The sequence below is a fragment of the Argopecten irradians genome, chromosome 4 (assembly GCF_041381155.1).
Source record: "Argopecten irradians isolate NY chromosome 4, Ai_NY, whole genome shotgun sequence".
NCBI lineage: Eukaryota > Metazoa > Mollusca > Bivalvia > Pectinida > Pectinidae > Argopecten > Argopecten irradians.
This window is the reverse complement of record NC_091137.1, coordinates 34,839,831-34,861,522: the sequence shown is the minus strand read 5'-3', so window position 1 is coordinate 34,861,522 and position 21,692 is coordinate 34,839,831. Positions and strand designations below refer to the sequence as shown.

General features: G+C 35.6%; 1 protein-coding gene across 1 annotated transcript in view; it reads left to right on the top strand.

Moving 5' to 3' along the window:
• The window catches only part of LOC138321440 (uncharacterized), a 79,279-nt gene that overhangs the window by 52,609 nt on the left and 4,978 nt on the right, over positions 1–21,692 (top strand). The window contains exons 36-57 of the mRNA XM_069265137.1: positions 165–320; positions 975–1,074; positions 1,742–1,869; positions 2,111–2,278; positions 3,030–3,047; positions 3,983–4,141; positions 5,086–5,256; positions 5,857–6,039; positions 10,756–10,923; positions 11,402–11,421; positions 11,850–11,913; positions 13,193–13,354; positions 13,885–13,911; positions 14,363–14,521; positions 15,195–15,380; positions 15,888–16,049; positions 16,408–16,641; positions 17,105–17,192; positions 18,505–18,559; positions 19,001–19,084; positions 19,895–20,107; positions 20,413–20,460. Coding sequence (XP_069121238.1) covers positions 165–320; positions 975–1,074; positions 1,742–1,869; positions 2,111–2,278; positions 3,030–3,047; positions 3,983–4,141; positions 5,086–5,256; positions 5,857–6,039; positions 10,756–10,923; positions 11,402–11,421; positions 11,850–11,913; positions 13,193–13,354; positions 13,885–13,911; positions 14,363–14,521; positions 15,195–15,380; positions 15,888–16,049; positions 16,408–16,641; positions 17,105–17,192; positions 18,505–18,559; positions 19,001–19,084; positions 19,895–20,107; positions 20,413–20,460 — 2,753 coding nt within the window. The remainder of the gene's footprint in view (positions 1–164; positions 321–974; positions 1,075–1,741; positions 1,870–2,110; positions 2,279–3,029; positions 3,048–3,982; positions 4,142–5,085; positions 5,257–5,856; positions 6,040–10,755; positions 10,924–11,401; positions 11,422–11,849; positions 11,914–13,192; positions 13,355–13,884; positions 13,912–14,362; positions 14,522–15,194; positions 15,381–15,887; positions 16,050–16,407; positions 16,642–17,104; positions 17,193–18,504; positions 18,560–19,000; positions 19,085–19,894; positions 20,108–20,412; positions 20,461–21,692) is intronic.

Genomic DNA, 21,692 nt, shown 5'->3' with positions numbered 1-21,692 from the left:
GTGGTTTTTCCCTAGGAACTGTGGCTTTTCTGACCAATAAACCTGGCACATCCTTAAATGATCCTGGCTGTAAACTTAAAAAGATGATTAACTAATAAAACCACATGTTAGAGTAAAAATCGCATGAAATAAAATGTTTAGACAAGGTCCTTTTATTTTCTCAGGAAATGCTTCCAGGCCAGGCACTTGTCCAGCTGTAGATGAAGTTACTATCAATACTGATGAGGACACCTGTGCAGATACATGCACGGTAGACACAGATTGTGAAGGCAATATGAAATGTTGCCGTCGCGGATGTGGCCACACTTGTATGAAACCAGGTATTTAAACACATTACACTATTGTCTCTGGTTATGTATGATGATGACAAGAGTTTATATAATTTCTTCTATTGTGAGAAGTTTTCTCTGTAAAGAGGAAACATAAGATCACAAATCCTCTCCTCTTAAACCCTTTGTTCGCTTCACTGTTTTAGGATGCATAGACATACCTTATAGCAGGATATTTACATGTGTCAAAATCTTCGCGATTTTAGCAAAAAACGAAGAAAAATATTAAACTGTTTAAAATTTCTGCCATCTGGCTTTAAGAGTATTACCGTAATCTGTCTTTGCATATTACAGAGTAAGCTCCCTTGTGGGTAGGTTGTGATTGTGACATCATTATTTTATGGGTGCAATTCACATCGTTTTCTCCAAAAAGTATGATGTTATGCTCGCAAACACATGACGTCACAATCAATACCTTCCCACAAGGGCAGATAACTCTAATATACAAATAAAAAAAATTGCGATCACATATACATAAAGTCTACGCAAATTTTAACTAAAATATTTTATATATCATAAGCCATTGATAACATTAGGTGATGTTTTACTTTTTAAGAAGATTTCTTGAAATATATGAAGTAGCTAGTAAAGACAAGCTTTGAATTATTATTGAGATATGTCCGGATTAAATATCATTTTCTTCAGTGATGAAGAAGCCTTTGTCAGAATGCCAGAAGAACCAGATAAAGGCCATCATTGACCTACATACAGAGGGAGATATATGTGCTAGTGTGTTCATCCCAAGGTAAATATTCTACTCTCAAATTAAAGTTGTACCAGTATGCTTAGGATTTGAATACATCTCAAGTTAAAGCATGCTCAATACACTTGAGGAAGTACATGTAACAGGATTTCATTTTTGTTTTGAGAATTTTTTTATTTGGTTTCTGAAATCTTATTTGCTTTTTATCTGAGGAGTCATCTAATTCAATTTCTTTTTGAGGATTCATCATGTGTTTTAATTTTTGTTGGAGGATTCTGCACCATTCAAGAAGTTATTGACAGATCATGATATATTTTAAGCTACAATCTTTCGTGGTTTTCAAGCTTTCAACCAACAGTAAAACATGGTTATAACAAAATTCTGGGTACCTATGGACCAATGAAATTAAGCATAATATGTTATACACATATTATAAATATCTTCTAGAAAGCTTCACGAAGATTAAAAATTATTACATTATAATAATTAATCTTTTAGTGTGTTCATTGTAAACATGCTTTACTGTTGTTCATGGAAATACATTTATCTGTGGTTTAAGTCTTTGTAACAATGAGAACCATAATCATATTAAAGCAAGAAATTATTATTGTTGGTTTGATATTTGTGTTGTCATGGGAACCATGAAAACGACAATTTCCTGTTATACAGTAAGCAACAAGTTAATCAGTGATGCTGTTACTATTCATAGATGTGATCGCCATGGTAACTACAGCCGTACCCAGTGTCAAGAAAACACTGGCGTATGTTGGTGTGTATTTCCAAACGGTACAGAAATCTCTGGTACCCGTAGGATTGGACGGCCCCAGTGTTATAAAGGTAGGTATACTCTTTATTATAGTCTCCCAACGGGAAATGCGGGCACTCTAGGTTACTGTATCTCCTATTTTGCAATGTATGTAAGCTTCTTACTGCTCATGGGTCCATCTAGTTGATAGTAATTATATCTTATGGCACATATGATAAAAAAATTGTCTTTTAGATATTGTATGCAAGTTTTACATTTACTTATTTCTTTGCTGACTTCCTTTTCTTGATTTTCTCTTGTCTTGATTTGTAGCTACCCGGACAGGCCAGTGCCCCACCGTAACTATGACGACCCAGAATACACCAGTTTCTGCTGCTCAGATTCAATGTCCCACAAACTGTACCTCTGATAACAACTGTACTACTGGACAGCGGTGTTGTGGAAGTGCCCAATGTGGGCTCATTTGTCAGGCCACCAGAAGTAAGCTTTACGGCATCTTACCCCCTATTTCATGTATTAAACTGTGTGATGGTTATAATATTGGCATTGTATTCCATATAATATGAACTTGTGAGTCTCTCAAATGTGAATCATGATGCAATAATGAGTCCCCAAAGAAAGAAGGTATATAGTCATAAGTATGGAAAGAGTTAAAATATGGTTTACTTTTTAGAGAACTCAATGCCATCGGATGGAGTAAAATGACTCTTCTCTCTCCCTCTAAAATGTCTTTACTTGGTAACAAAAATGTCTGATTTCTCATACGGTAGTTTCCTAAATATTGACCCAATCTCTGGTCTTACTTATCCTATTTTTGATGACCGTATACTTTATACCTGGCATACAATAGTAATTTTGATTCCTATTTATGTTGCATGAATTGCATTAGGCAGACCAGCAGCAAACTATGCAATAGTACAATACCAAAAATAACCAAAACATCAGATTTTGATTGAAATGGATGTTTTATTCAAACAACCTGAAAAACAACATTGACATTTACAAACTCTATAACAAGTACATATGTAAGAATACATCATATGCTTTTTATTTATATTACTAAATACAGTTTGACTTAAAAATTACTTAATTATTGCAGGTGAGGGAACAAAAAATAACAATTCCTATCTATAGTAAGACACACAGTGTTGCTCGTAAACTTAAATTATTTTAGTAATAGGTCTATAAGAGGTCATTTTGTAATTCTTAAAATGTTGTGTTTTTGTTGCAGCGGTTCCAGAGCCTGAATGTAAGTTAATTCAATAAATACAATTTTCAAAGATTAAAAGTGCATAAAATAACAAGATAAAGCAATATTTTTTATTTTTGGAGTCCCAATATATTTTACAAGCCCTCTGTAATCATCCCAACTGGTAAAAGGAGTAAGGAATATTGATAGTTAATCTTGACACAAAAACTTTTGTAGCACTCTTGTTTCAAATTATTATCAACTAAATGGTATACATTTAGTTATACTTTGATAGAGATTTAGTTTATTTGTTATTATAACTCATTCACCCCTGAGGACCCGTTTAGTGCAAAGGCTGGAGTAGTCCATTTTTGAATTTCAGGGGTGAATGATTTAATGAATACTTTGAAATAAATTGAACCACCATAATCATTTGGTTCAGATTTCTGACATCTCGCTTCCACATTTGGTTCCTGACTTATATTTGAAAAACAAGCATGGTCTCATTGCTCTAGATATGTTATTTGCTTCCACCTTTGGGTCCTGACTTATATTTGACAAACAAATATGGTTTCATTGCTCCAGATATGTTATTTGATTTGCTGTTTTATCTGAAATTTTACATAATGCAGAAGACTTGGGGAAAAAATTCCTGTTGACTATGTTATTTTCAAGATGGATGGTAGCAATTATGAATTTTTGATAGATAGGTTGGGGTCTATAAACACAAATTGAACAAACTAGCTCTACTGCTACTGTACCAGCATCTGTGTAAGATGCTAACATAGATATTGTCGATATCCGTTAATTCGATCACCCCTGAAATTCAATAATGGACTGGCCTAGTCTTTGATTTAGAAGACCCTAAATTTGTCTTTATGGGGGAATGAGTTAATCTCAATCACATCAACATATCTGATTAATGCTATGGCGGGATTCTCAATTGAATATTTGAATGTTAAGTGTATTATATTATTATTTCGGCAATTTTCCAGTATGCCCTGTCGGAGTAAAGCCTATGTGCTGTGACTTTCTTCAGTGTGTAGACCATATATGCCCAGCCTATCCAATGGCTAAATGTCGTATGAACCCCTGTGGCGGCTGTCGGGTGGAGTTCTATGATAAATACAGCAACAAAGTCAATTGTACTGAAGGTAAGTATTCTTTTATTGTCCAGTATAGAAAATTTGTTCTGGTCAAAATTTTGGTGGATACTTTCATTTGTGATTTGGAGCTTTTTAAGTATTTGATGGTGAAATTTTTTTTTGTTTTTTGTCCGTCCGTCAGCATTTCCTTTAAATTGCTACTAGCCTCTTGTTTATGTTTGGTGCTTTAACAGTAACTTCAAAAAATAACAAAAGTTTCTACTCATCAAACATTTACATAGTATAGAGAGGTATTTATAAATATATGTTGTGAGTAATACTGTATGTACATATATTCTGGTATGTGTAAAGAGAATTTAACATCTAAGTCATTGTGTCTATGAAGGTTTAAAGACTTCTAAAAAATGCATTATGAAACTTAATAATGTTAATGACGTAATGTCATTTAAAAAATGAGATTAACCTCCATCAACAAGCTGTGAAATTATAGCGTGAACATAATTGTGATTCTACAATATAAAATCCTATATATAGGTAGATTATTTTGAAGATTGCTACCAGGTATCTTCAAAAAATTCTTACGCTCAATTTTGAATGTTGATTTCCAGCATATTTAAGGTGGAAATTCAATGAATTTGGAAGCTGATTGTAAAAGAATAAGAAATGTGGGATTCTCAACACAGAATTTATAGGACAGAAAATTTAATAGATATCTTATAAGGAAAGATCATAAGGCCAAAAAACATGTCTGTTTAGGTTTATATTGGCAAAAAAAAAGGGTTGGTCGGGAGGAATTTATTTTTATTTTTTATTTTTAGTGTCTTTCACTCTAAAATGATTGCCAGAACTGGAGTCTGAGATCGAACTCCCGACTTTTTAATTTTTTTCGTATAAAAGTGGGAAAAAAATTAGGGTTGGGGGTACACAATTAGGGTCGGTCGGGTAACCCTAAACAGACATTATTTTTTTTGCCTAATTGTAATCTATTTCAGGCCTGACACCATGCGAGCTGCAGAGGATGAAAGCTAACATGAAAAAGGGAAATACTACACGTCGCGAACGCCTCCAACGTTACGTTTACATGATTAAACAGGAAGAAATGGAAAGAGAAGACAAAGACATGAAAAAACCAGATGACACAGTGCCTACGATTGATCACAAAGGTAAGCCTACAAAACCTCATTTATCAGTGTGTGGATTAACAACAATTTTCAAATAATTCAAAGATATATTAATTTCTAACTAAGTTTTAAACTATTCCATTCTTTGCCTTCTTGCCAACTTTAGAGAAGATATAATAACTGGTTTGCTGCAAATTAGATATGAAAATATCACTAATCAACAAAGTATGCAAGTTGCCTTTTGAACTACGTACCAGTCCTATATATTGTCAGGCAGGTGATCCATGCATTTTAATATTTGAATTGACACATAACATCCCACCGCCTGCAATTAAGGTTAGGCTTCCATTAGCAATTATTTTGTGAACATGGTGTAATTATAAAAAAAAAAAAAAAAAAAATCAAAATTGCAACGTCAAATGAATATATCATGAGTAGACATGTGAAGTATACTATGATCTTACAGCAACATGTTATGAAATGAGTTGTGGAAATGTCAATATAGCTTCACAACCGTTACACTAAACCTCTGCAATATGAAAAGTTGACGAAATACATATAGAATTTCCTTAGAAATAAGGTTTTACCAGAAATTCAGATCTCTTCCATAGATTAAGGGCAGATAACTCTTGTGTTTTACAGATAAGATGGACGATATCTGTCGTCTGCCAATGGAGAAGGGCTCTGGTAACGTCTACAACTATAGATACTACTACAACCACACAGCTAAAGTGTGTGTTAGGTTTAAGTACAGCGGTCGTGGTGGCAACAAAAACAACTTCGAGGATTCAAACACGTGCTATAAAACTTGTGCTACTTCCCAAGGTTAGTGGTTAATCTATACAGCTATAAAACTTGTGCTTACTCCCAAGATTAGTGGTGAATCTATACAGCTATAAAACTTGTGCTTACTCCCAAGGTTAGTGGTGAATCTATACAGCTATAAAACTTGTGCTTACTCCCAAGGTTAGTGGTGAATCTATACAGCTATAAAACTTGTGCTTACTCCAAGGTTAGCTATACAGCTATAAAATTGTGCTTACTCCAAGGTTAGTGAATCTATACAGCTATAAAACTTGTGCTTACTCCCAAGGTTAGTGGTGAATCTATACAGCTATAAAACTTGTGCTACTCCCAAGGTTAGTGGTGAATCTATACAGCTATAAAACTTGTGCTTACTCCCAAGGTTAGTGGTAATCTATACAGCTATAAAACTTGTGCTTACTCCCAAGGTTAGTGGTGAATCTATACAGCTATAAAACTTGTGCTTACTCCCAAGGTTAGTGGTGAATCTATACAGCTATAAAACTTGTGCTTACTCCCAAGGTTAGTGGTGAATCTATACAGCTATAAAACTTGTGCTTATTCCCAAGGTTAGTGGTGAATCTATACAGCTATAAAACTTGTGCTTATTCCCAAGGTAAGTGGTTAATCTATACAGCTATAAAACTTGTGCTTATTCCCAAGGTTAGTGGTTAATCTATACAGCTATAAAACTTGTGCTTACTCCCAAGGTTAGTGGTTAATCTATACAGCTATAAAACTTGTGCTTACTCCCAAGGTTAGTGGTGAATCTATACAGCTATAAAACTTGTGCTTACTCCCAAGGTTAGTGGTTAATCTATACAGCTATAAAACTTGTGCTTACTCCCAAGGTTAGTGGTGAATCTATACAGCTATAAAACTTGTGCTTACTCTCCCAAGGTTAGTGGTTAATCTATACAGCTATAAAACTTGTGCTTACTCCCCAAGGTTAGTGGTTAATCTATACAGCTATAAAACTTGTGCTTACTCCCAAGGTTAGTGGTTAATCTATACAGCTATAAAACTTGTGCTTACTCCCAAGGTTAGTGGTGAATCTATACAGCTATAAAACTTGTGCTTACTCCCAAGGTTAGTGGTTAATCTATACAGCTATAAAACTTGTGCTTACTCCCAAGGTTAGTGGTTAATCTATACAGCTATAAAACTTGTGCTTACTCCCAAGGTTATTGGTGAATCTATACAGCTATAAAACTTGTGCTTACTCCCAAGGTTATTGGTGAATCTATACAGCTATAAAACTTGTGCTACCTCCCAAGGTTAGTGGTTAATCTATACAGCTATAAAACTTGTGCTTACTCCCAAGGTTAGTGGTGAATCTATACAGCTATAAAACTTGTGCTTACTCCCAAGGTTAGTGGTTAATCTATACAGCTATAAAACTTGTGCTTACTCCCAAGGTTAGTGGTGAATCTATACAGCTATAAAACTTGTGCTTACTCCCAAGGTTAGTGGTGAATCTATACAGCTATAAAACTTGTGCTTACTCCCAAGGTTAGTGGTTAATCTATACAGCTATAAAACTTGTGCTTACTCCCAAGGTTAGTGGTTAATCTATACAGCTATAAAACTTGTGCTTACTCCCAAGGTTAGTGGTGTGGTAATCTATACAGCTATAAAACTTGTGCTTACTCCCAAGGTTAGTGGTTAATCTATACAGCTATAAAACTTGTGCTTACTCCCAAGGTTAGTGGTGAATCTATACAGCTATAAAACTTGTGCTTACTCCCAAGGTTAGTGGTGAATCTATACAGCTATAAAACTTGTGCTACTCCCAAGGTTATTGGTGAATCTATACAGCTATAAAACTTGTGCTTACTCCCAAGGTTATTGGTGAATCTATACAGCTATAAAACTTGTGCTTACTCCCAAGGTTATGGTGAATCTATACAGCTATAAAACTTGTGCTTACTCCCAAGGTTAGTGGTGAATCTATACAGCTATAAAACTTGTGCTTACTCCCAAGGTTATGGTAATCTATACAGCTATAAAACTTGTGCTACTCCCAAGGTTAGTGGTGAATCTATACAGCTATAAAACTTGTGCTTACTCCCAAGGTTAGTGGTTAATCTATACAGCTATAAAACTTGTGCTTACTCCCAAGGTTATTGGTGAATCTATACAGCTATAAAACTTGTGCTTACTCCCAAGGTTAGTGGTGAATCTATACAGCTATAAAACTTGTGCTTACTCCCAAGGTTAGTGGTGAATCTATACAGCTATAAAACTTGTGCTTACTCCCAAGGTTAGTGGTGAATCTATACAGCTATAAAAACTTGTGCTTACTCCCAAGGTTATTGGTGAATCTATACAGCTATAAAACTTGTGCTTACTCCCAAGGTTAGTGGTGAATCTATACAGCTATAAAACTTGTGCTACTCCCAAGGTTATTGGTGAATCTATACAGCTATAAAACTTGTGCTTACTCCCAAGGTTAGTGGTGAATCTATACAGCTATAAAACTTGTGCTTACTCCCAAGGTTAGTGGTGAATCTATACAGCTATAAAACTTGTGCTTACTCCCAAGGTTAGTGGTGAATCTATACAGCTATAAAACTTGTGCTTACTCCCAAGGTTATTGGTGAATCTATACAGCTATAAAACTTGTGCTTACCTCCCAAGGTTAGTGGTGAATCTATACAGCTATAAAACTTGTGCTTACTCCCAAGGTTATGGTGAATCTATACAGCTATAAAACTTGTGCTTACTCCCAAGGTTATTGGTGAATCTATACAGCTATAAAACTTGTGCTTACTCCCAAGGTTATTGGTGAATCTATACAGCTATAAAACTTGTGCTTACTCCCAAGGTTATTGGTGAATCTATACAGCTATAAAACTTGTGCTTACTCCCAAGGTTAGTGGTGAATCTATACAGCTATAAAACTTGTGCTTACTCCCAAGGTTAGTGGTGAATCTATACAGCTATAAAACTTGTGCTTACTCCCAAGGTTAGTGGTGAATCTATACAGCTATAAAAACTTGTGCTTATCCCAAGGTTATGGTTAATCTATACAGCTATAAAACTTGTGCTTACTCCCAAGGTTAGTGGTTAATCTATACAGCTATAAAACTTGTGCTTACTCCCAAGGTTAGTGGTTAATCTATCTATACGAGCTATTTGGAAAAAGCGGTCCATGAACACAAATTGATAGAACTTTAATCCCTTAAAATTACAGTCTTAACTACATCCAAAATTTACCCTTAAGGTTAGTTATAAGGTTAATCTAGGCATTTCGAACAGCCAATACAAATTCCCCAGCTATCAAAAACAATACCAATAAAATGAGTTCCGTGTGCTGAGGTTTTCCCGGTACTCCCTTTTTATTTATCTGTTGTTAATAACCACCATGGTGCAAAGCAGTTTGGTTTTTAGCTTCGTATGGTTACACAATTCATAACGTGGCAGGATAAATTAACTTAGTTGTGACGCGGCGTCCGGATAAGGGAGGTGTGACAAACAAGGAGAGTTTCTGTGAATCACTTGAAAATCAAGTTCACCGTTGAAATTTCTTGTACACGCACTTTTTCCATGTCAATTTTAGAGATTTTTCAAGATGTGGACGTCGAGGAACATGTAAAAACTAGGCCCACTACACTGTAAAAGTTTACTATAAAAAGGTTAATGAAATATTAGAGTAATCTATTACAAATACTGTAATAATGCTACAATTGGGATAAGTGAATATGTAAGTCTATATTCAGCTATAAAACTTGCTGTCCGACGAGGTGCTTACACTTATCCAACTCCCAAGCGTTTATGGTGGTAATTAGAATCTATCACAGACTATGTTAAAATTGCGACGTCATCTGTGCATTACCTCCCAAGCATTGCTCAAATGAGGTACGGTAGTAACATAAACAATGTAACTTTTCTACATTTGTATTTACCACACGTACATGTAAATCTATAATCACGAACGTACTTCGGTTACTGATAACTCCAAAAGTTTTTCTGATGTGGACTTAAATTCATCTCCAAATTGCGCATGATCATTACTCCATCACGTATCCCTTAGGGAGGGGGTCAAGTATACTTTAGTTTATATAGGAAACACATTTATGAACATTACTTGCTTAATTTTCAAAGGAAATTAGTCAAACTTGATTAAGAATTATTAGCCTCGGATATAGCATTTTAACATCCATAATGAAGCAAAGGGGTGGGGTCAAATAGGGACAAAATGACTAAAATTTCAAAAGATCTTTTTCTGAGTTCTCGGGTTTGCTGAAAGCAAATACGCTTCATAGATTAAAAAGTCAAATCTGTAAAATCACTGACCGATTTCAAAGTCTAGTAAATGGTGTTTATATGTCTTTGTTTCTTTCTATATCCGAACTCAGGTGACCGTTAAGGCCCATGGGCCTCTTGTTGATATACAAAGATCGGACAAAGTTACCTTGAATTTTTTATTTTTACTAATTACTTCATGTATTTTGACATATTTTCAATCAATAACCATAAGTTATGATATATTGGAGTTTAATGGGATGCTGAATAACATGCATTACACTGTCAAATAAATTTTTGGCCATAACTACCATGAGGGCCTGTGATTGAAAAACGTGAAAGGGCAACAGGTTATGAAGAGCATCAGACCTGCATTTCCAAAAAGATTTGTTGATAGGGTTACATCATGATGGCCTCTGGTTAGTTGAGTCCATTATACTGTGGGGGACAACTGTATGATTACCTTTATAATCAGTTCTTGTTCTACAGGTGTACCTCCATTCTGTATCCCAACACCCAAAGTCGGCGACTGCAAGGCACTCATCCCCAAGTATTTCTACAACGTAACCACGAAAAAATGTGAGATCTTTTACTGGGGCGGATGTGGATCTCTGACTAACTTGTTTGATTCAGAGGATCTGTGTTTGAGTAAATGTGGTAAGTACTTCCTGCCTTCATTTTATCACCTGCCATTTAATGCCGCCACTTTGATATTGGGATGCATATGGGCTAGAGTTACTCATGTCAATCTGTCCTGATCAGATTTCATAATTATGTGAGTTGGACAATCTAGTTTGAGGTTTACCCATAAAAAAATGATTTGCATTCATATTTAACACTCAATCAAATGGAACAAATAAATACTATAGCGACAATATTTGTAAATTAAAACACAGAAAAAACTTGTACAAAATGCTGTAAGTAGCAAGAAGGGTTGAAATCATCTGTCAGTAAGTCCAGCTATTCCCTTAATATTGAGATGTCATCTTATGGTAGATCATTTATTTCCTTTTCTGAAATATCACCAAATTCTCAACAAATAGTATTACCTGTGACCTGTATGGTTTTATCTATCAATTCCTTCTTTATTTTATTTTCTTTCATTCTTTTACCACTATACAATTCTATTTTTCAGCTCCAGTTGATATTTGTCAAGTAAGTTTTAAGTTTTATTACTTTAAATATTATCTATTTACAATAAAAACTATATCTAGACTTACAGTATCATTTGTTCTTAAAGCAATATGGTATGAAACAGTATCAAATCAGTTTTGAGTTAAAAGTTTGATTTGAATGGTACAGTCAAACTTGTCTATATATAAAGGACATACCAAAATCCTTTATTGACAGGTGTCCTTGAAATAGAGGTCAATTATTTGGGTTCATGAGTGTGTCCCTCATAGACAAGGTTGTCTGTAGTTGACTTGGCTCATTGTATGCAAAATGTAGTTTTACTGTCTGAACCTTTACCTCATTCGTGATTTTCTGTGTTAATTGAAGTAGCCATATATCTCTGCTGCTTTTAATTTGTCAGTGCAATAGAATGAATTGTTATAAGTCTATCTCTTGTATTTTGTGTTTAGATTAGAAACTGTGGACCAGAGTATATCTGTCAGCCGACTGGAGATAGACAAGCAGACTGCATACGTAAGTTATCTATTGACGCATAATACTTAATTATGACGTCATAATATGTTGTTATTATGACATGACCTCTATTGTCATACTGTACTTCGGTATTTGTACACCATGTAAGCTGTGCCCTGATGACGGCCTGTCTTTAAGACCAAAACATGTCGGCCACCAGCTGCACCAGGTGAACCTAGAATATACCATTCAGGAGTTGCATCTCTTATTTTTTTTGATAAATGAACATAAAGTGTTTGTGTTTATGTTGCCAATAAAATTATACAAAGGGCCCATTTGTTCTGATAAAGATCCCAATAAGGGAACACCCAAGGCAAACCCTGACATAAGATAATTCAGTTTTATGTTTATTCAAGGGACATATGTCTGTCCTTCTCAGCTGGTGGGACATAACCAAACTGTTATATCTCAGAAAACGGACATATAACTCTAATCACTATGTCTCCTTCAGGGACATAAATAAATAGAGGGGCCGTGGTGTCTGAGTGGTTAAGATGGCCGGACATATTACCATAAGCCCTATACCTCTGGGATGTGAATCCCTGGTATGTGAATCCCAGTGGGGCAGTTGCCAGCTATCGACCGATGGTTGGTGGTTTTTCTTCAGGTACTCTGGCTTTTCTCCACCAACAAACCAGGCACGTCCTTACATGACCCTTGTTCTAATATGACGTTAAATTAGTAAAACCAAACTTAGCCAAACTGTTTTATCTCAGAAAAGGGACATAACTCCAACTTCTCCTTCAGGGACATAATTCCAACCTTATATCTCAGAAAAGGGACACGACTCTAACCACTATGTCTCCTTCAGGGTTTGGGCTTGGGTTTTATTAGTTTAACATCCCTTAACAGCCAGGGTCATGTAAGGATGCGCCAGGTTTGTTGGTGGAGGAAAGCCGGAGTACCCGCAGAAAAAACCACAGACCTGGCAACTGTGCCACATAGGATTTGAACTTGCGACGTATAGATCAGGGGCTTGTGATAATATGTCGAGACATCTAACCACTCAGCCACCGTGGCCCCTTGTGTCTCCTTCAGGGACATAACTGTTGTGTCCCAGTCACGAGATGTATTATGTTTCCATTAGAGGTTATAACTCAACTGTCATGTATTGGAATTACATGGGGACAGAGGCTAATCCTTGTGTCATGGGGGATAAAACCCAACAATTGCCACATGGTGACAAAACAATTATAGAACACACATAGACAAAGCAAATTTTGCCTGTTTATTTAAAATGATGACAATGAAATAATAAATATTTTATTTTTTGTTGCAGCTAAAAATAGAATACAATCAGGATTCCAGTCGTATGTACCTGGCTGTGAACGTGATGGCTCCTTCTCCCCCCAACAGTGTATTGGTAATGTCTGTTGGTGTGTCAATCCTCGGGGAGTCCCTGACAACACCACCATATCCCTAGGGGACGCCGATTGTTCTGGTAAGTAAGTTAAATATATCATTCATTCAAGGATTTGGAAAATATCTTCTCTGCTATAGCTCCTTACCATCTTGAATCCAAAAATAATATTGAGAGCCTCTGAACAAGATCTGGTTCCTATTTACACAATAGTGCTTTGAATTCAGTTCTTCACTTTATCCCATTTTTAAGGTCAAAGTTAAAGAGAAAAATTACCCACAACCCCGACTCTCATCTCTTGAAAATGATAGATAGTAGGGTAAGAAAATTTGGGGCCGCGGTGGTCAAGTGGTGAAGATGTACCAACATATTACCACATGCCCTCCACCTCTGGGTCACAAGTTCGAAGCCCATGTGGGGCAGTTGCCAGGTACTGACCGCTGGTCGGTGGTTTTTCTCCGGGTACTCCGGCTTTCCTCCACCAACAAACCTGGCACATCCTTTAATGACCCTGGCTGTTAATAGGACGTTAAACTAATCAAACCTTTTAAAAAAGTAAGAAAATTCATGTACGTATTTAGCTAGCTTACATTGTCGTTTTGTTTTGACAGGTAACAACACTGGGAGCCAAAAACCAGGTGAGTGATGTAGTTAAGGTCCAGTTCAGTTAAATTTTATAAATTCTACCTCTAGCCTTCGATCCTCTTCCACATGATGAGCAGTTTTAAATGTGTTTGGCATTCTTCCACTGGCCCCTCACATATGAACAGTGGTGGCCAAGTGTTTGAAATGTCAGAAATTTCAAATAAACCTAGATCAGTTATTATGTATAGAGGAATCAGTAGTGTTTCTCCTGGTACTCTGACTTTCATCTATCTCTAAGATTAATTTTGATAAAATCACTGTGACTATTGATATAATACAAGAGAAAAAGGTCAATCCTTGCACACAAGAGGATTCCTGATCAAACCATGTTTATAGTTAGTCTGGGTGTATCTATGAAAAAGAAAACAATCATTCAAATAAATGTGTTATAAATGATAGATCTCCCCACACTGGAATTAAAACTGTGGTTTTTTTGATGACTAGATTTGAGGTGTCCCGACAACTCTAAGCCCATGATGTGTGGCAATGAGTGTCAGAATAAAACGTGTCATGGTCGTACGGATGTCCGATGTCTTATCAATCCTTGTCGACGCTGTGAGGTCAAGTTTGTAGATAGCTCCAACAACGAAGTCCAGTGTGATGGTATGTAGTTCACTCAACCAACCTGCCCTGATGTTTCTTAGCCCTTATCTAGTGAGAAATTCATACAGAGAATACTGTAACGTTATATGTACTTAATTCAACGGTAGATTTACTATAGTGATTTTTGTGCTGTCTTTGAAACGCTAATTTATGTACAGTGATTTGTATAAGCTTTTTTCTGGAATTGAACCCCCTAATTGCACTAATTTATATGCTCATTATTAAATCATAATTTAGTTTTAAGAATTTTTGCTAAAATTTTACTGGCTAAAAATAAGCATGTCTGCAGTATGTGGTGATTTCGTAAGTATTATAAGCGCTGACAACGAACATATATGTTTTGGGCGTATTCCAACAATGTGTACGCCACTGCCAATTACTGTAAAACAACTTTTTTTGTTTGTAATTAAATTATCATAGGTAATGTAATGTAAAGCCAAATGACTCCAAATTGCAAAATTAAATGTCCTTGAAGAAGTCCTTAGGTATGATAATGCGAAATTGAATTGCCAAGAAAATAGCTTGGCTTACAATTAATTTGTTGCTTTATGCTAATATGACATTGATGAACCTGTGAGTAGGTACTGCTAAATAAAATAAATATCATGTGCCATGGCATTACAGAACATTTACAAACTTGTCATTAAAAGTTATGTTTGCTTGAATATTTTAGTGAACCCTTGTGATATGGGTGAACCAAGGATGATAGCCAGGCCAGCAGGAGGTTGTACAAACGCAGCACGCCGGTGGTTCTTCAACAAAAATACTCAGATGTGTGAAAATTTCAAATACGCCACAAACTGTTACGGGAAGGACTCTTACTTCAAGTCTCTCCTGGACTGTAGAAATCAGTGTAAAGGTATCACATTGGTTATTTTCCAGATGTTTAAAGTTACTATTGTATAGCTGTTTATTTTTATGGGTCAAAATTTTCCCGATTCGACGTTAATTTAAACTACAAAATTAAACTATGTTGTATCAAATTTTCACGATATGGCTTCAAGGGTGTATATATTTCAACCAATTCTAAATGTTGGGCGACCATAGAAATGTACCACAAGATTGTGGAAATATGAATCCTGCGAAAATTACAATGCATTTATACAGTATATTTTATTTTCTTGGAGTGTAAATATTTACCTCTTGTTTTAAGAGAGTGTTGCACATACATCTACCTCTATCTAAATTGTTTCTGAAGTCATCTTTACTTTAACCTAATTATAAAAATAAATACATGTATTGGAATACAAATATTTGATATTGGCTTCTTTTATCAATTAATGATAGTTTTCAAAAAAAATGTTTTTGGTTGCTACTGGGACTTCATTCTGGAAATTTTTTGAGAATACTATTTTGGTTGTTATAGGCTCGCCATGCGGTGACAGTGGTACCCTGAGGACATGTACCAACACCTGTGCTAATCTCACCTGTCGGTACTACCCTAACGCCACTTGTAAAGTGAATCCATGTACCTGTCAGCCACATTTTATAGACCCTGTCTCCATGGAAGTGGTCAACTGCTCAAAATGTAAGTAAACCTGTAACAACTAGGATTGAACCCATACCGACAGACTTACTGGTCCGCCGCTGTATCTATAGGGCTTAAGAAACATTCTACTTGGTGTGACGATATGTCTTCTTAATTTTTCACTGTGAAATATAAATTCATATTTGGTATCAATAATGTAGATGTTCACTTGCGGAGATAAACTTTCGCGAAATTACTTGGATCATGAATTTAAATCACATGCAAGATTTGCAAAAGTAAATTGCATGTGACAAAAAGATGATTTATAGTTCTTGATTGTTGTACACTGTAACATTTGATTTATCAAACATTTAATGATGATAATGACAATTCTGTATTTATTTTCCTCTTATTTTAGTCATCACTCAGTGCCAGAAAAATCGTACCAAAGCCCTACTGATGTACAGCCAGCAAGCTGCTGCCGGCACAGCTCCGACGAACCTCAGCCTGCCGCAGTGTAGAGAAGATGGCCGCTTCTCCAACCAGCAGTGTGACGAGACACATTTGGTGTGTTGGTGTGTGAACCAGGCGGGTCGTGAGTTGCCGAGGACGCGCATCAGGGTCAGCTCCATCGACGTAGACATCGGTTGTAGTGAGTATAATGTTACTTTATGGAGAGTAAATTTTATGGGAATGGAAAAAAAAATATATATATAAAATTAATGTACTCTTAGACCAGATCAGATCCAGATTAAGGGGGAGGGGAGGGATAAAGTCTGTAAATTAAAATAACAGCAAAACATTTTGAAATTAACTACTGTTTTGGAAAACTGCTAATAGTATATAAAGAGGAATTGGTTTACCATGAAATTAAAACTTTGTAAATATGTTTTGTTTACTAAACCGCGAAATATGCATCCAGCAAATTTTAAGATTAATGCAGTATGTCCAACAAACATTCCTAGTGTTACAACAATTTTGCTTGTGCCAGGTTACTTTCAATGGAGTTGGGGTCCTCGAAGTTGTGGTATCACAATATTAGGTGGAGCCTACATGTGTATATTGGAGTTCTCCTAAATTTTCATTATAATATTAATATTGCATTTGTTTAACAGAGGACAAGAACTTAACCCACGCGTTAGTGGTTCTGAGGTTTAACCGAGATTTCAGTCTGGTCAGAGGACGGGAGATGGCATTCATAGGGTAAATAAACCTTTACTGCCTGTCACACCATTGAAATAACATAGTTGTACTTCATTTTCAAGGTCGACCGTTAATTAATATACCTTGAATTTTAATCCTCATTACCTGCTGTCTGACAATATTACACCATACAGTTTCTTTGTTTTATATTTTTATCCCCGGCTTTCTCCAAAACGGCAGGGATATTAATTTGGGTGTGTTGTCTGTCTGTCCCTCTGTCTATAAAATTTCATTTCCATGCAATAACTGTAACAAATATAAACCGATTTTCTTCAAACTTGGTGACAAGGTTTTATAACTTAAGATCTGGACCAAGTTCAATCGCGACTGTTGATTGACCTTATTTAGTGGAGTTATGGCCCTTTGAATTACTAAAGTACTTTGTCATTTCCGTGCAATAGGTGTAACAAATGTAAACCGATTTTCTTCAAACTTAGTAACAAGAAAAATGCCTTAAGGACTCGGCCAAGTTCCATCGCGACTTTCAACGGACCTTATTTAGCAGAGTTATGGCCCTTTGCTTAAATTTAAAAAAAAAAAGTCAGTTTCTGCCACTTCCGTACAATAACTAATTAATATTAACCAATTTTCTTCAAACTTGGTAACAAGGTTGAATGCCTTAAGTGGCTGGCCAGGTTTGATTGCCACTTTTGGCCGACATTATGTTGTGGAGTTATGGCCCTTTGATGTACTAAAAACGTCATTTTCTGCCATTCCCTGTGCAATAATTGTAACAATGTAAACCGATTTTCTTAAAAGTTAGTATTGAAGTTAAATGCCTTAAGAGCTCAGCCAAGTTTAATAGTCACTTTCAGCGAACATTATTTAACACAGATTATGCCCCCTTCCTATACTAAAAATTTCATTTTCTGCCATTTCCATGTAATAACTAACAAATGTGGACTACACTCCCTGCAGATTTCCATTCATCTGCTTAATGTAATTACAGGTATGCATTATTTACACTATGCTTTCTTCAATCAGTTTCCTTTACCCCATAATACATTTTTATCATAAAATAACTAATAAAACATTTTACTTCCGATTAAGACTTCAGTTTATTTTTTCATGTTTCAACCAAGTCTAAACCTAACCTAAATAATGTTTACCTACAATATGTCCTGAAAGCGGGGGATGAAAATTCCACGAATTTGCTTGTTACAATTTCATTCCTGATTTACTTTGTACATTAATTTTTGTAAAATTTTGCCCCAATTAGCGCCCCCTCTAATATTCTTAATTTTGTAACCATCCTGGGCACTTGTTGTGTAGAATACAGTATCTGTTTCTTATAGAAACTTTTTTTTTTCAGAGTTATAAAGGCAGCACTTGGACCAAATATTGCTCGGGAGATTAGGGATATTACTGTAAGTCTAGTATTATTTATCAACAACACAGTTAACTTATTCACCACTGAGGACAAATTTAGACTCTTCTAAATCAAAGGCTAGACCAGTCCATCATGAAATTTCAGGGATGAAGGAGTTAAAGTGAGCTATAGTGGCCAAATGATTAAGTTGTCCCAACACCACTAGCTCTCCACCTCTTGGTATTGTGAATCTAAAACTTATTTGGAGCAGTTACAAGATACTTATCATAGGTTGGTGGTTATTCTCAGAGTACTCAGGCTTCCTTCCAGTTCCTAAATCTAGGACATCCCTAAATGACCCTGGTGGTTGATAGACTGTTCAACAAATAAAAAGCAAACAAACAATTTATTTGATGTATCTGATAGCAGGTAAGTCTAAAGCTCATGGATTATTACTGTGTTTTTATCTGTAATTTGTATTTATTTTTTTACTTTACAGTTGAGGGAGGGAAGTATCATAGCAGATATGACTGTTTCTGGTGAATCTGATCCAACTGTTGTTGCTTCTGAGATTGAGGAAGAAGTAAGTTCCTTTTTCTTATAGCGGGAGGTAGGGGGGGTTGTTGTTGATATATTATGGTGCTGACCATGTCTGTCCTGTCGTGTCACATCCTGTACTGCTATATTTAAACATTGTTGTCACTTTTTTTTTAATTTTATCGGGGTATGGGAAAAAAATTGTTTGCAAACTGTGTAAATCCACGTAAGGGGATTCTCACAAAAGTTTGCAAACAATTTTTTTTCATACCCCGATAAAATTTTAAAAAAGTGACATCAATACTTATAATTAATTTTATATTCTATTTGATAAAATGAAGTATGTTTAAATGTAACATTATAGTGGTTTTTCAAGGGATTCTTTTTTCCGAATCAATACACAACGTCAATGTCTCTATTGTGACGTCACGATAACGTCGGGGTTTCGTGCCATTCTCGGAATTTTTTTTTTCATGGTGATATGGAAAAAAAATATTGGCCAATCAGAAGGCCAGATTTGGTATGAAAACAAAGAAAATTTAATTATTGATATATGACGGCGGGTACACATATCTTACAAACAGACACGTTCTTTTCATTATATGTGACATTTAAAATGCTTCTCTTTCACTTGTTATTCCTGAAAACGAAAAATCGTCCAAACTTTTAACAAAGCATGAGATATTCAATAGCCTTCATTCCATTCTTTGACATATACATCATAACATTTATTGGACAAAAATGTTGTAGACACCCTCAGCACTAAAATTATACTGTCTTTTGTTTAGGTGAAGAATGGGGACTTAGAGGTCAAATTTGATGGAAAAATACTATAAACATACTGTCTTTTGTTTAGGTGAAGAATGGGGACTTAAAGGTCGAGTTCGAGGGAACAACCTTGACAGCTGATCCAGACAGTGTGACAACTAGCCTAGTGTTTCAGGCACAGACTGGTAACGAAGAGATCACGCCTATCAGCCGGCAAGATGGTAGCGATAAAAGGACTATCATCGCTCTTGTCATCACTATTGTTGTACTCGCGGCTGTGTTGATTGCTATCGCTCTGTTTGTAAGTGTTCAGTCTATATTCAAATTGTCTTGTAATCCTTGTACTTAGCATTGTATATTTCATCTCTGACAAGGAACAGCACCCTGTTTTAATGTATTTTGGTGTTGGTAACAGGGAGGGATTTATATAAAAGAAGTGATGAAATATTTCATTTTATCCTAAAAATTGTTTCTTTTCCTTTCTGACTTGTTGGAAAGGGAGATAACTGTATACTTAAATTTTCATCCGTTGAGAGAAAATTTCATATTGAAAAGCAGTGAATATTTCTTAATACATGTATAAAGCTTTTGTTTCGTTTTTAACAGGTCCTTTACAAGAGAAAACAAGAGAAGAATGATTTCTCTAGTTTAGAGGTAAATTATACACCAATGCGGATCATTCCTAATTTATCCAACGTATCTAGTGAATTATAAATTTAACCCTTTGTTCTGATCCAGTGTTGTGTTTCATACCTGAACCTATATGTGATGACCATACATACTTAATGTCCAGTTTCTGGAGACAACATATAGACCTCATACCATTCATCAATTAAGGGTCACTTAATGCAGTTCATACTGAATGAATCACGTGGCTAAATGCAGTTCATACTGAATGTATCACGAGGCTAAATGCAGTTCATACTGAATGTATCACGAGGCTAAATGCAGTTCATACTGAATGTATCATGAGGCTAAATGCAATTCATACTCAATCAATCAAGGACTAAATGCGATTTATACTCAAAAGTATCGAGGGACAAAATGCAGTTCATAGCCATTATATCTAGTAGCTGAAGATATTTTCATTGGTGTAGAAATGCTGTTACTGTATATTCTTGTTGTTCGAGTTCATGTTTTCATAAGATGTGATCTCATTGCCTTAGTTATGGAATATATTTTATGAGTTAATCTGATTATTAGTTGAAGTTAGGGATTAATACAGGTAATCTAATAATCAGTGTGTGTAAGGGGTAAATACTGTAAAAATGCTTATTTTAGTGGTAGTTTTATTTTAGTGGTTTTTGCACTGTAATAAATCACAATTTATGGTTTTTCTCAATTGTACTAAAATACCCACCGGTAATTACATTAAGAGTAATGGAATTTCATCTTCTTCTGCATTCAGTGAATAGTGTATATATCAGTGGTTTTCACTTTACCTGATTGAAAAGGCTCTTGTTTTACTTTTTATAGAGGAATACAGTAAGGATCAAGGTTCATTGAACCTATGCCAGCTTCTTTGCTGTTTTATAAAGTCAAGGTTATATTAAATACTAAAGACATGGATGTTTTTGAATTATTCCTGATTTCCTGCTTCCTTGTTCATAATTCCTATGTCACTGCTTAGCCACACATCCCACCTAATCGATCTATCACCCACCTCAATGTTGATGCATTGCATTGGACAATACAACATTAAATGTGCTTTATATACCGTATTTGCTGTAGTTAGCGGCCCTCCCCCTGTAAGCGGCCCTTCCATCTTCGGGAGGAGTGGATGTTTATAAATTCCCCCATCTTATCCCATGGCATCAGGGCTTAAAGGGTTAACGATGCTTATAACATCAGCATTTCATCCCATATTACATGACCTTTTAAGTCAT